The sequence below is a fragment of the Panulirus ornatus genome, chromosome 64 (genome assembly GCF_036320965.1).
Source record: "Panulirus ornatus isolate Po-2019 chromosome 64, ASM3632096v1, whole genome shotgun sequence".
Lineage (NCBI taxonomy): Eukaryota > Metazoa > Arthropoda > Malacostraca > Decapoda > Palinuridae > Panulirus > Panulirus ornatus.
The window spans coordinates 26,587,803-26,603,413 of record NC_092287.1 but is presented as its reverse complement, the minus strand read 5'-3'; the positions used below and the strand labels follow the sequence as shown (position 1 = coordinate 26,603,413).

The following is a 15,611-nucleotide window of genomic DNA, read 5'->3' as shown; positions in this document are numbered from 1 at the left end:
CGTTTCTCTGTTGAGATATGACTACAGACCCAGCTAACTCTTCCTAAGATGTGCCATCCTATAAAATTGGGAGCCTGATAAGAGGAGGTTAATTTAGTTTTGTTTTTATGTATGGTTGAAGAAATTCTACAGATATCAGAGGAAAAATATTTTACCTTAGACCTGTGTATGTGTCAGGACAAATGGTGTAAATGAGCTCAACAACAAGAGCACGATGTCTGACATTCAGAAATAAGGATCCAGTAAGGACTTGGTGACAATCTTGTCTAGTACTCACATGGTGCAAGTGGATTGCTAGCAGGCCATACAATCTGACTGGGTCCATGAAACCCCCTCCCATTTGCTTCACACTCAGCCACACACATGCGAGAGATGGTGCAGCTGGTGAAGCTTTGGCAGCAAGGATGGAGTCAGTCGAGGAGGTCCTGGAGAAGGTGGGGACAGAGGTGGTGTTGGGGGTAGGGAGGCCATACACACTGATGATCTCCACAGCTTCAGCTGGCCTCCCTAAGACCTGCATCACAGCCTCTGTCAGGGTGCCCAGGCCGCCACCACCATGCTACAAGATATTCTACACTAGTGTACAAGGGTACTGTGCAGAGTGCAAAAGTGACACATTGGATACAGAAAAATGGAGCTTTTGTGTCCAACTGACTACTTTGTAAAGTTAGTTATATTAAGGTCTGCAGCTCTTAACTAGATCAATGTGACATATATAATACCTTGGGACTGACAAGGAACAAAGATACCATAAAAGGTATTTTGCAGTAAAGTACAGTGCATCTACAGGTTGTAAGTTTGACATGAACTTTGCTGGTAATGATAAACATCCACAAAAACAATTTTAAAGGATCACTCTTCTTTACTGTACAGTTCTTCATGATTCAATTGGAAGAAAGTTGTCCTTTCTGCGGTATCAAATTTTCATAAATATATGTGGAAGTGAAGGTTTACAGATAAATATAAAGAATATATAACCATTGATTTGCACCAATATAAACAGCACAAAAGAGGTGGTGGGTTTGCAGATGTCACCTACCCAATATTGATATCAACTGCCTGAGGTGTGTACATAAACATATAAAAAAGTAAATTATATTTACTACCCACCACCGATATCAAAACAGTTCGGACAGCAGCATTACCGCAGGTGTCCATCCACTGGCGAGTGCTGCTGGTGTAGTTGGAGTTAAGGTGAGAGGGATGGCATGGGCCAAGGCTTCAGGTGACAGGTACTTCACATTTACTGTCACTTTGGCTTCCACATACTGATCCCACACTCTGTCAGACACTCTGAAGTGCAGGTCATACCTAGTATGACCCCATCAGAAAAAATGTACATTGTACATCACATCTCAACCTTATCAGAATAACAAGGAAATAATTGGGTAATAGACAGAATATCTATCACTGACCTCACTAGTGTACTGGTAGTGCAGTTCAGCTAATGCTGACACCCCATTAATCATCAACCACATTGTTGCTGCTGATAATGCTATCTGCTTATGTATGAAGCAAGTGATGTTACAAGAAGGCTGTTGGGTTAATGGTATCTTGCATCCAATACAACAAGGCTTCTAAATCTTACTAATACCACTGATCTTGTATTAGTTTTGCAAATACTGTGGTTGAAGACCTAGGTTTCAGCAAATCCTTAACATATGTGTAACTGTTTCATTATTACTCTGTTCCTTAATTCAGTATTAACCATCACATGTAGATATACTTGTAGTTTCTACTAGGTAAATGTTAAGTATTGCAGCAGTCTTACCTCCCCTCTCTGATTAACGTTGAGGCAAATATATCACCAGTGTTAGGTTGAAGGGTGAAGAGCGGATGGGGAGGTCCTGACCACATGAATGTTTTGTCTTGTAAATCCCAGTCATCTGGGTCCTCCACATACACTCTACCAATGGCAGCATCTACGACCCTACCCTGTCCAAGTCATCACACAACTAATTAGTGACTCAAATATACCTGTAATTTTCTAAATCATCTGGCACCATTTCCAGTCTATTATGTAAGGTAAAGATGAAAAATCTAGTCCTAGGTGCATCAATGGGGACAGGAATGATTTATGACAGTTAATCCACTCATTTTTTACTATGTTCCTAAGAACAGTTTATACACATTAGCCAGGGTAAGCAAAACAATGGGTATGGATGCTCTGGTTTCAGTATATAATCAGCACATATATACACACAAGACAGTTCAAGAAACCAAGCAAAAGACGAGTTACAGGAGATGTGAAAGAATTCTTCTTTAGTAAGAGAGTGGCAAGTGAATTGAACATGTTTATTGCTGAAAGCATTAGAATGTTTTGAAGGTATATAATAGTACAGAATGTTTGAGTTATGCATCTCTGTGAATGCAAAATTTCTTCTCCATAGTGTACAGATTGGTAATTTCACACACACACATCCTACATAACGACAAAATTACAGTATGCTTAACAAGTATGTTCATGACATCTAAAGCACAAAGTCATACAGAAGGACCAGAGGAAGGAAACATACATGGTGCCAGAATCAGAGAGCTGAGTTACAGGGAAAGATTAGAGGCCTTAAATCTACCCATTGTAGAAGAAAGATGAGTAAGAGTTGTCATAATTACAGCCCCTAAGTTTCTGAACAAGTTTCATAAGTGCAGGGATCAGTTCTTTAATAGAAGAAATAATAAACAACCAAAGGCCATGAAATTAAGCAAGAAAGTTGACAGAAAAGATGTAAAAATGCTCCTCTGTGATGGAATTGTGAATGTGAGCAGCAAGCAGAAGTTTAAACTGTTGTATCATAGGAGAAAAAGTCCAAGAGGGTGTAGAGTTCCATCCTCATACAGTTCAGATAGGTACTTACTGGGGTATAAACATCTTAACAGAGTAGGAATTGGATGCAGTTTTTCAGTATATGTTCTTAGGTAAGTTTAGGTTAAGTTTTCTAAGTTTCCAATCCAGTCAGCTTCCCTATCCTGGCCTGATCTTATCGCTTTCAAGTAAACAGATTATAGTTCTTAGTTCATTTCTCTTTAACAGAAGGTACATGGTTCTTCAGTATCACAAAATATTTAAGAAGACTCGGTCACAGTTCGCTATAGATTTAGAGATTCTCAGTACTGTCTTCATACTGGTGGTAGTTTTTTTCCAAAAAATATTATGTAATTCATTTCAGCCATTTGTGAACTGGCATAACATACTAGATGTACAAAATGTACCTAGGAGGAGTAAGGTATCTGTAGTGAATGATTAATAACTAACCTGAGTCTTCCAGAGGTAGATAGTCTTGGTAGCTGGTTTCATGGGGTTGTCATTGATGTCATCAATAACGATAGTGACAGGTTGTGTGGCAGCCAATCCACCAGCATCTGCCACCACCACCTCAGCCATCAGCTGACGGTGCTCCTCCCTATCCATGGGCCCTACAGTCCACACCTCTGCCCCGCCACGTCTGCTGTCTAGATCTGATCCACATATATCCCAATACAAAGGAATACAAAATAATTCACACAATAACAGATCACTGGGTCTATTCAAGGCTGTTTGCATTATTGGAAGATGTCAGAAAGTCACAGATTAGTGAGGAAAGAGGAGAAAGGCATACAGATGTTTCAAAAAGAAGAATCTGCAAGCTTCTCATGTTAACTAAGAAAGCACAGATAATGTCAGTCATGGTCTTGAAGCCAAGTATATGTCTAGTGCATTCTTGAATATATCTATGTTTCTGATTTCCAACATTCTAATTATTAACTCATTCCATGTGTTAATAATCCTGTTGAAGAAAGAGTACCTTACCTCATTTCAGGTAAAACGTTTGTTCACAAGTCCATTTCTATGAGTCAAATCAGGTCAATCAAGCCAAAGTAGCTTTTTTGATCAATATTATCAAAGCCTTTGGTGATTTTGGAAACCTGTATTAGAATACCTCTAAATCTTTTGTTTTCCAAGCTAATTGTATCCAAGTTGTTTAAGTGGTCTTAATGGGAATCATCTTGGTAGCTCAGCACCGTACACTGTCTTTTCTGTCTGTGCCTTTTCAGTTGCATTGATCAAAACTAAACATAATTTTCAAGGTGAGAATACACCAATGAGTTGTATGGAGTGAGAATGATTTCTCTTAAATTCAATGGCCATTTTTATGTATGCAAAATTTTTTCTATCCATTTTTACTGCTTCTTTGTAATGCTTATTTGGCTTTAAGTAACCAGAGATTAGTATACTCAATGATTTCCTCACATACCTTTTGTTGCTGAGAAGAGTTCATACTGTCTTCTCGTTATTACTATTGATATGTAAAATTTTGCACTTTTCGGTATAAAGATTCGTTTCCCGCATTCAAGTCCACTCCATCAGTTTGTCTATGTCAGTATGAAGCCGTACATGTTTGTTCAATTCCAGTTATATATTTATTGCCTAGCTTATTATCATCTGTGAATTTCGATATCTTACCATGCAGCCCATTATCAGTATCATGTATTTACTGTATATTAGAAAAAGAGATAGTCCCAAAACTGATCCCTGTGGCACACCACTTGCTTTGACTAACCATTCTGAGGCTTAACCACTAATCACTCCCCTTTCTTTACAGCCAGTCAGCCAGTTTCCAAAACATCAAAGTTCATCTTCATTTACATGTGAATTAACTTTTGGTAGTAACTATTAATGTGGAACTTTTTTGAGTGCTTTTTGAAAATTTAGATAGAGAACATCAACTTCTTTATTTCATCATCTTTTGATTATATCATAAAAGAAATGAATCAGATTTATTAGACATGACCAATTTCATCAAAACCAGGATAAGAATTGTTTATTGAGTGATGGCCCTCTAAGTGGTTTACAATTTTGACCTCAAATGATGGTTTCCATAAGTTTTACATTACAGACATGGAGCCAATTGGATGATAATTTCCAGGTTGTGGATCACTGCCTTTTTTGAATGTCAAGTGTGACATCAATTGATTTCTGGTTGGTCCTCTTCAAGAGTTACCTAAATTTCAGAGTGCAAGCTACTTGTCTTGTTAATGAGAAAATTTCAAAGTTCATTTTGTTTATCATGACATTTGTAGAAAACGAACAGCAATTAGCATGTTATGTAGATTAGAGAGCATGACAACGTATGTAACTGTCAGAAGAAAAAATACTATTTTAAGTGCCTTTGGTCCACCATGGGTTAAACAACCTGATGTTATCCAGTGATACCCATGATACAGTACTCTGGATGGCAGAGCTGCAGAAATTAACTAAAAAGAAACTAAAGATACTCACTGGGGTCAAATTTTATTGAGAGGGTGTTCAGGACGTGGTCAGGGTTGGAGGGTGCGAGGGTGAAGTTGAAGGGCGGCCCATGGGCCAGTGCCCACACGTCATCATCAGTAGCTGTGAGGAGGCCCAGGAGGGAGGCAGGAGCGCCCTCGGCCACGTGTAGGAGGGTGGGAGGCAGAAGCCGCGGGGGGCAGTCGTTGACGTCTGTCACGGTGATGGTGAGGGTGGCAGTGGACGAGAGGGAGGGGTGACCCTCGTCCACCGCCACTACCCAGGCTGTGCTTACCTCCCCACCAGGAGCCTCACGGTCCAGGGCGCGCCAAAGCCTCACCTCCCCACTCTCGTCTACACTTAGGGAGCCCCACCCACCCTCCACATAGTAGTGTACTTGCTGTTGGTTCATCTGCATTAGATACACGCAGGTTAACTGATGTGTTTATCTGTGCATATTGGGTAAAGGAAAGAAGGGCTTCACATTTGTAAGACTCATTAACTTCATATTTCTGTCATATAGACTTGAGAACTTCCTGGTGCTGGCAGTATATGCATTGATTCATTTGTTTCTGATGTTTACTACCTAATTATTGCGGTGATCTTTTTTTTATGCCATAGGCTCCATTCAGAGACAAAAGTTCTCATTACGGTCAGGCTTCGAATGACACAAGTACAGATTAAAGAAATATAACGTAAGAAATTTGGAGAATGTGGAAAATTTGCCTTTTTTCATGTCAGTGTTATGGAAGCCACAGTAAGCTAGAGAGTTCCTAAACTTATGACTTGTAGGGGAAGAAGCAAACATTATAACAGTCCCTCCTGAAAGTGCTAATGGACACACAGTAACCATGTGATACAGTGGCTTTTCTAGCTACTGGTGAAGGCATTCAAGTATTATGCCTATGGAAGCGAAAACCTAAGGTATTATCTGTTGAAGGGGAAAGAGAACAACAATGTAGTATACAGAAATAGGGTGAAAGTTTGAGATTGGACTGGGAGACCTGGGCAGTCAGAGCACTTTAGGCTCCACATTGTCAAATCACAGACCTAGAACTGCTCCTTATGTTAGAGCAGCTCTCTGAACACTGCAGAAGCCCTAGTGAAGGTAATAATATACAAACATATTTATTCAGGTAGGATTCATACCTTGGGGTAAGTCACTCCAGTGGAATTGACCTCCAACCCGTTTCATGAATGCTTCTCTGTCCTTTGTTCCATTCCACTTTGATAATCCATCCACTGAAGGGGTATCTCCTTTATGCCTACCTGGTGATCCATTCGTTACAATGTCGAGTGTATGTTTGATTACCTGTTTGTACCGTGCTGGGAGGGAATTTTACGCTTGTCGGGCCCTGTCTCTTGAACATTCTTTCTATTATCCTGTGTATATATGTACACACACACACACACACACACACACACACACTATCCTAAGCCAGGTCTCCATTTATGGGACAGACCCGAGGGGAGGATGAACACCTAGGTTGCGTTGTAGGCCGAAAGCCACGTCGAGGGTTGGAATAGATTCCGTGCGGTGCAACACTATCAGAACAGAACACGACCAGAGTTAGGCCATCAGAGTACCACAGTGAAAGCCGCCATTAGACGTCGCTCACCATGTCCGGGTCTGTAGCTGGGAGGCGGGCTAGGAGGGTGCCGGGGGCGGCGTCTTCCCTGACGGTGACGTGGGCGAAGGGCCGCAGGAACTGAGGCGGGTTGTCGTTCACATCCTGCAGCTGCACCTCCACCCAGGCGGTGTCCGTGTGCCGCGCGTCGCTCCACCCGCCGCGCCCCTGGGAGGTGGGAAGGGAGGCTGAGGGGAGCAAAATCCTTGAAAAAAAAAAAATTGCATAAAACACTACAGAGAGCATTTGATTTGCAGGTGTCCACGATAAATCCGCCGCTCTTGCTACAAAAACAGTCGGATCTATTTCTGATTACCACAGTAATACATGCGAGTTACACAGAAGAAAATTTCCTTTATTTTTTGATACTATCAAACTGTTCCTAGATCCCTGCCAGTGTTGCCAGTGGATCCCTGCCCCTTGGCCAGTGGATCCCTGCCAGATTGCCAGTGTCCTCTAGAGAGAGAGAGATCCTCGGGGTCGACGCGTCGCCCGGGACAGAGCTAAGCTCACTCAAGCAACACTTTGATGTCTGGTGTAAAGCCTCGGGGTAATTATCGTAGCTGATTGATTATGCTGGACCAGGCAGGTGCAGTAATGCAGTAATTAGTTTTCAACCTCGAGACGAGAAGTCAGAAATCACCAGATTGATATATAGATTTTATATATCCCCAGACATACTAGAATTGATAACACACACACACACACACACACACACACACACACAGTTAGTAACGAGGCGCAAGTGTGCGTTCACAAAGGCTAGAGTTTAGGGCCATTGCTATCCTTGGTGTATGTAAACAACTTCCGTGAAGGGCCAATGTCATGGCCGAGTATGTTTGCTGATGATCCTATAATGATGAGATGATTAATGAGGCTACAACATAAGGGAAACCTTGAAGCCGCTGAACTTCAGATTGCTCAAATGAAAAGTGATGCAAAAAAAAAAAAAATCGGACAAAGTTTAAACGGTTAAAGAAAATGTAATATCATGCATGACCGTTTCATTAAGTTAAATTCACATTTTAGATAGGTATGAAATTTTAAGCTGTGTAGGAGGGGGTCTGTTTGTTTTACCTGCGTATATATCCACATTATGCGAAAGTTTTCGCGTAACCAGGCTGGTTACTGCGTAGGGACTGACCTTGTCGGTGACCTGGATCATAAAGTGGAAGCCCCTGCGGTGGGCTGGGTCCTCGTGGTCTAGTGTCATGCGGGCGAAGAGCTGACCCACCCTGCCATGCGTGCGCATCCCGAAGTGCTGCCAACCCCAGCCGCTCCCCTCCACCACCTGCAACACACCAAACAGGGAGGGGTCACTCGCTGCCTCCAGCTGGTAACACCTGCTCCTGTGGCGTGTCAGGTTAAATAACACTTGGTCGTCATTACGAACTTCCATTATGACACCTGTCACACACACACACACACACACACACACACACACACACACACACCTGGGTTCTGACATATATACGCATCTGCCAAGATCACGTGATACTCCATACACACCTGTATTTTACACCTGCCCTTGACTGTAAGCTTGAACACGACACGCAACACATAGTACAGCTGTGGTAAAACACCTGACAGCATTTGACACGTGACACTCCTGGCCCACCCGCACATGACACCTGGCATCATATACCTACATGACACCCGGTATTCAGTCTATATCTTTACATGACACATGACACTCAGAATAGACTTGACAGCACATGACACATGACCTATCATTTATTACACCTCTGACACGCCACATGCATGTGTATGACACGTTGTTAATAATACTAGGCACCAGAAACATTCACCAACTTGTAGTTTGTCCCTGGTCACTGGTACCCCCTACATACCTATATCTGGTACCTAGTACCCATCAACACCTTTGTGTTTGGTACCTGACGACCTGTATGTAGTCCCTTGCACCCAGCACACATGTGTAGGGAAGCAGGAATCGACGACACGTATTCTGGTGCTGGTGTGTCTGTAGACTGACCCAGTAAGTAGACTGACCCGGTAAAGTAGACTGATCCCGGTAAAGTAAAGTGACCCGGTAAAGTAGACTGACCCGGTAAGTAGACTGATCCCGGTAAAGTAGACTGACCCGGTAAAGTAGACTAACCCGGTAGAAGAAGTAGTTAGAGGTGTCCTGGTCATCGGTGGTGACCTGGAGGAGCGTGTCGTTCCCAGGGGGTCCCAGGCCCCAGGTCTCGTCCACCCCGACCTGCCACAGGTCACGGGTCAGCCGTGGCGAATTGTCGTTCACGTCCGTGAGCCGTACCACCACGGTCCCTGTACCTGTACGCACGGACGTTAGTATTCAGTGACCCGGGGAGGAGGAAGGGGGGTGGGGGAGAGGAAATACGGACGGCCTCTCCTATAACAGTAGTGGTCCAGACCGTACGTATATCACGCCCATAAGTCTGTCAAGGACGGGAGTGATGACCGCGTACGTAGATACGGACGTAGGTCCGTTCACTCGGAGATGAAGTACAGAGGGGGTTCTCGGGACCTCCGTCCGTGGCCGGGGGCAGGACACGTACACATTGGCTGGGCTGAATTGAGAGTAATGTTGAGCTAATGTTGGACACACAGCTGGAGGGAGGTCATTGAATAGCGTAATAACTTACGTCATTAAATGAGTGATTGGTCATTTGATGAGAGATGCGTTCTTAAGAATGGCGTTTAAGGGCCAAAACATACATACACATGTTAACAATGAAACAAGAACGGACAGTAGGCGCACACACACACACACACACACACACACACACACACCAGAAGATGTGTAACAGTACAACAGTTTATAAAAAAGACAGAGAAGATTGCAAGATCAGCATTTACACGATGTACACACATGTTCATTTCAGCAAACACAAACATAAGGATGTGACCAGCTGTCAGGCCTTACTATGACCCTTGGCCAGCTGTTAGGCCTCACTATGACCCCTGGCCAGCTGTCAGGCCCCACTATGACCCTTGGCCAACTGCCAGACCTCACTATGACCCTCTGGCCGGCTGGCAGGCCCCACTATGACCTTGCCAGCTGATAGGCCTCACTATGACCCCTGGCCAGCTGGTCCCCTCACCCTTGAGGCCGCCGCCGTCCGTGGCCACCACCTGGATGTGGTACTCGGGCGTGGTCTCGCGGTCGAGGCAGCAGACGGCAGTGCGGACGAGGCCGGTCTCGGGGTGGACGGTGAAGATGGCCTGGCCGGAGTGGTCCTCCACCACGTTCTTCTCGATGGAGTAGGTGAGGTGGGCGTTGGTGCCCTCCTGCTGGTCGTCCGCGTCCCACGCCCACACCACGCCCGCCGACTGGTCTGGTGGAGGGGCGGGGCATAGGGTTAGTACTGGGATAGGGCAATGCTTGGGGGGGTTAGGACTAGCGTAGGGTGAGGGGTTATCTCTGGGGTTGAGGCGGGTTAGGAGGGTAGCACTCGCCGGGCTTGGATATACAAGTGTAACTAAGTGATAATTTGAAATTTATACAGGATTTTTTACACGAATTTTTGAATATTATACAGGTTACGACACGAATATTTGAATATTCATACAGACGGTAATACTCGGATACTTACCAAACAGCAACAGGGAGAAAGAAATATATTACAATTAATTCGTAAAATTCCCAGTTGGAAATTTTTACCTGTAGAGAAATTCTTAACTTCTTCGAACCGTAGGATGAGTAACGTAAGGCTCCTTAACTAGTTGTCAGCGTTTCCTTTCGAAGTCCCGGGAAACTAGATTATATTCATGGCAACGCTCGAAAATATTCCAAAGCTGACCTGCCTCAGCTCCTTTCTTACCTTTCCTCGTCAGTAATCTAAAATCTCTTCAAAAAAAGAATATCTCAGACCTAATGATTATTACCAAACACAACACGTCGTCTTATTATTTTAAACGTTCATCAATGATAAAACATTGAAAGATGATTTTCTTTGATATACTGACAATAATGTATGTAATGGGGTCCTTGAATTAACCTTACGTGACGTGGACATGAGCATCCTTTTTTCGTGCGTAACGTCCTTTGTCGTGCGTTACGAGTGTCCTTTGTATTGCTTAATAAGCGTACTTTGTCATGCGTTACGAGTGTCCTTTGTCAAGCGTAAAATGTCGAGGCGATTATTGGTCTTCTTCCACAGCCAATCAAGGGCCAGGCCATCATATCCGAGGGTCGCACGATCGTGCTCAAGGGTCGTACCGTTGTACTCAAGGATCGTACCGTCATGCTCAAGGGGTTGCACCGTCGTGCTCAAGGATCGTACCGTCGTGCTCAAGGGTTGCACCGTCGTGCTTAAGGGTTGCACCGTCGTGCTCAAGGATCGTACCGTCGTGCTCAAGGGTTGCACCGTCATACTAAGGGATCGTACCGTCGTGCTCAAGGGTCGCACCGTCATACTCAGGGATCGTACCGACGTGCTCAAGGATCGTACCGTCTTGCTCAAGGATCGTACCGTCGTGCTCAGGGATCGTACCGTCTAGCTTAAGAGGCAGCAGCAGCAGCGTCAGACGGAGCACAATGGATCAGAGATTACTGGAAGCCGGACCGCCTGAGCCGATGATCAATGAGTGATTAATTGATCACAGAATGAGAGGTACAGCAGCCCAGGTGGGGATGGAGACAGACACACTCCCCGCCCTCCTCGATCAGTGGTACGACTGTGCTTCTGTAGATCGTGGTTGCAAGAAGGAATATTCTCGATAACCGTCGAAAAAATTCATGAATATTGATGTATATGATACATGGAACATTTATCAAAATGATCTCGACTGGGAAAGACTTGGAAACATCACCCATCTCAAGAATTCCATCCTATTTCCATCGTCGTTTTGAATAAAGATTTTCTTATGAAACAAATTCTGAAAAAAACTTTTTTGTATTTTTAACTTTGAGTCGTATGTTTGGCCAGGGAAAAGAGAGGTGTCGTAAATATGGAGGCTTCTGATCTCCGATGGGAAGTGAGTCGTGAATATCCTTAATGGAGAGGTGACGATTTGCATACGGACGACGGAGGATCAGGACTGCCTCAGGTTCCGGTTACTCTGGGGAATCGGATCCTCTGTAGAAGGAATCAAACCCTCTGTGTCACACCTAACGAGGCTGTATTATCTCCCTCCGCCAACACGGAAGGTCTTCTGATTTATAGCGTTACAGCCATCGAATAATATATATATATATATATATATATATATATATATATATATATATATATATATATATATACGTGGATTATGTGCTCAACCCTGATACAATTTGCCTTATATAGATATCAAGATATCGAGATAACATAAGCGTGGCGTTTGAACCAACCCCTTCCCCCTGGGTTGTGGGGAGCTAGTACCCCCACCCCCAGGCATGAATCTCCCCCCGTCTGTACGGGGCGTGGGAGACGGTTCTGGGGTCTCTAGGGTTAGTTCACGGTCGACAGCAACCTACCCTTGCCCCAGTTCACAGTCGATAGCAACCAACCCCTTCCCCCGTATTTATGGGGTTGTTATAAACGCAAACACTGTCGGGTCTTGCCTGTTCCGCACGCGAGTGCGTAAGGGCACCACGCTCGTGCATGCGTGAGGGAGAAGTGGAGGAAAACACGGATGTCGCACGCACGTGCGTCTTCCCCTACCTCCAGACCCACTCACCCTACACACACCCATCTGGTGTTCAACAGTGCTGGAGATCAGCAGTGAAGCTGTGAAATATAACACATTTACCACGTCTAGCATCACTGCTTATAGTGCTACACCTTCACACTCAGAAATAGAAAGATTTCGCCGATAAAAACGAACGAAATGTGATGGTAGTGCAGGACGATCAATTATATATACAAAAGTTTTAACCCAATGAGGCGTGTGGGATAAGGGGGCGTCATGTGTGTCCACATTTAGGATGGGGGGGTCAGGGGCCGACGTCACTCGTCCATGACGTGGTACAGTCATGGACACAGACGATGATTTTCTTATTTTTTTTTTTTCTGTATTCCTCTGCTAAACGTAGATTTAATTTGCTTAATGGAACGGTCATGCATAAGATTATTTGTTGTCAAACTTTTCTGGCACTGTGAGCGATGTAATATGACAGCTGCTGTGTGTACGTCAGGGTGGTACCATGACAGCTGCTGTGTGTATGTAAGGGGGTACCATGACAGCTGCTATGTGTATGTAAGGGGGTACCATGACAGCTGCTATGTGTATGTAAGGGGGTACCATGACAGCTGCTATGTGTATGTAAGGGGGTACCATGACAGCTGCTATGTGTATGTAAGGGGGTACCATGACAGTTGCTGTGTGTATGTAAGGGGGTACCATGACAGCTGCTATGTGTATGTAAGGGGGTACCATGACAGCTGCTATGTGTATGTAAGGGGGTACCATGACAGTTGCTGTGTGTATGTAAGGGGGTATTCGGGGTGATGATGATGAGGGTTGTGGTGAGCGTCAGCAGTGGGGTTGTGAACACACACACACACACACACACACACACACACACACACACACAGGGCACCTGCTGGTGAAAGCTGGCTACGTAAGAAGGGCTTAATGACCCGGTGTGAAAGATGTCCTCATTATCGTTGGAATGAGTGTTACATCTCCTCTGACGGGTGTTGTGTGTGTGTGGTGTGTGTGTTGTGTGCGTGTGTGTGTGTGTGTGTGTGTGTGTGTGTGTGTGTAAAACCTTTAACCTTACCCGTAATGTTTATGTCAAAAGAACGGTGGTGTCGAGGTTGTAGTGAAGGTATGGGTGGTAGTGATGATCCTAGCTACGTAGCTTCCAGGCCAGCCGCATGCCCCAGCCTCAAAGACATACGCTTACTGGCGCTCGTCTGGAAAGTGTCCTGGAACTTCAGTTAAGAAAACGGAGGATGGACTGGTGACTGGGTAACCATCTGCTTCATGGGAGGCTGTCATGAGTGTGTGGCACTGTCTCCCTCGCTGGAGTACCCTGCAGATAAGGGAATCAAGCCAGGGACTTGAAAGAATGGGTGATGGATGATCGCCTTTTACTGCCTGGGTGGGTGGCTGGCTGGCGGGCCTCCATCACTGGTGATGTTGATGGGAAGTACGAGAGAGGGATGGTGCGGGGCGAGAGGTGGAGACGAGGTGGTGTGGAGGAGAGGGAGATAGCATCAGTGACGTGACTCCGGGCTGAGGCTCAGGGGATGCATGCTGGAGGGAGGGGAGGATAAGACTCGGCTTACTGCCATGCCATATGATTATTGTGTGGCCGTGCGCAACTCAAGGGTGGGCCGTTTTGATATCTATTTCTTTCCCTGCACCTCGAAGCTCTGGAACTCTCTAGCCTCTCGTGTCTTTTACAAGACAGGGTTCTCACTTCCTCTTAAAATTCATAATTACTTTCCCTTGTCTCTTCTTTTTCCCTTTCATAATCCTTTCTACATGTCAATAAAGGACCGACCTTGAGGTGCACGTTTGACCGTGGCTGGAACCTCCCTCGTTAATAAACAAATGAAGGCATTTATCTGTAGATGCCAACGACGACGAGATTTTGTTTAGAGTACAGGGAGGTCGTAGCGCTGAGAGAGAGAGAGAGAGAGAGAGAGAGAGAGAGAGAGAGAGAGAGAGAGAGAGAGAGAGAGAGAGAGAGAGAGGTCTAGCTCTAGGGCGGTGAGGTGATAAATATTGTTACCGGCCAGGGATAAGAACTAACGTGACGTGAACGAAGCCAATTCATCAAAACTTTGGACTTCATAAAACTGGCGTCCTGGCTGTACGAAGCGACCGGGGGGTGGGGGGGGGGGATGTTGGGATCTTTGGTTCCCATCACGTGACACTACACTAACACCACTGGAAAGTTGATATTGGAGGGTAGGTTAGGGCTTGGGACTATACGAACTGAGCCTTAGAACCTCTGAGATAAGCCTTGGGACCTTCGAACTAGGCCTTGAGACTTTTGAACTAGGACCTTTCAGCAAAGCCTTTGGACCTCTGAACTGAGTTCACTCGGATCACCAGCTCTGACAGACGAAGTATGTTGCTGAACACAGTAAAGCTTCGTAGTACGCTAGGAACGTAGCTGTAAGCTAAGCATCAGAGACTGTGTGCCGGAAAGACATGACTGAGACAGTGAGCCAGGCCAGACAGTGAGCCAGAACAGCCATGAGCTAGACTGAGCCAGAACAGTCATGAGCCAGACAGTGAGCCATGAGCCAGACGGTGAGCCAGGAGCAGCCATGGGCTATGCAGTAGATAGTCATCACTATACATCGCTGCAGCCTCCAGTTGGCAACCACAGCCTTGGACATATCCCGGGCCAAACCTTTGACTTTATTACATTTTTTTTTATCGCCATAATCGTAAATATCGAGCTGGCATCGGTTCCTTTACTGCACTGCCCTGATCTTCTCACAGACACAAGCAGAGTTCCACAGCCGTCATCCCCGAAAGTAAAGAGCTCTTCATCACACCAGTTATGTTGCGAAGTGACGGGTTACGTGTTGTGTGGCGCGCGCGCGAGAGAGAGAACGAGTGAAACAAGATCACAGTCGCATTGTTATGCATAATTATTTCTCACATTCGTGTGTCTGTCTATCAGTCACTTTCTTTCGTCTTTGAGATACATGTCGCCTCTGTGGCAATACCACGATGATGATTATTATTGGAAATTGGAATTATCGCGTTTTCGGATTAGATCCGATGCAGAATCTGCCTCCGCTCCGTTACCCGATAACGGTCGACACTAGGATGAGGCTAACGTACGTACACGGTCTGTGGCCGCC

At 45.1% G+C, this 15,611-nt stretch overlaps 1 protein-coding gene across 1 annotated transcript in view; it reads right to left on the bottom strand.

Moving 5' to 3' along the window:
* The window catches only part of LOC139746234 (putative neural-cadherin 2), an 82,515-nt gene that overhangs the window by 19,899 nt on the left and 47,005 nt on the right, over nt 1-15,611 (bottom strand). The window contains exons 8-16 of the mRNA XM_071657224.1: nt 9,960-10,193; nt 8,993-9,168; nt 8,018-8,164; nt 6,865-7,041; nt 5,258-5,657; nt 3,254-3,456; nt 1,772-1,935; nt 1,146-1,311; nt 278-559 (exon numbers count right to left, since the gene is read on the bottom strand). Of these exons, the coding sequence (XP_071513325.1) occupies nt 278-559; nt 1,146-1,311; nt 1,772-1,935; nt 3,254-3,456; nt 5,258-5,657; nt 6,865-7,041; nt 8,018-8,164; nt 8,993-9,168; nt 9,960-10,193 (1,949 nt within the window). The remainder of the gene's footprint in view (nt 1-277; nt 560-1,145; nt 1,312-1,771; nt 1,936-3,253; nt 3,457-5,257; nt 5,658-6,864; nt 7,042-8,017; nt 8,165-8,992; nt 9,169-9,959; nt 10,194-15,611) is intronic.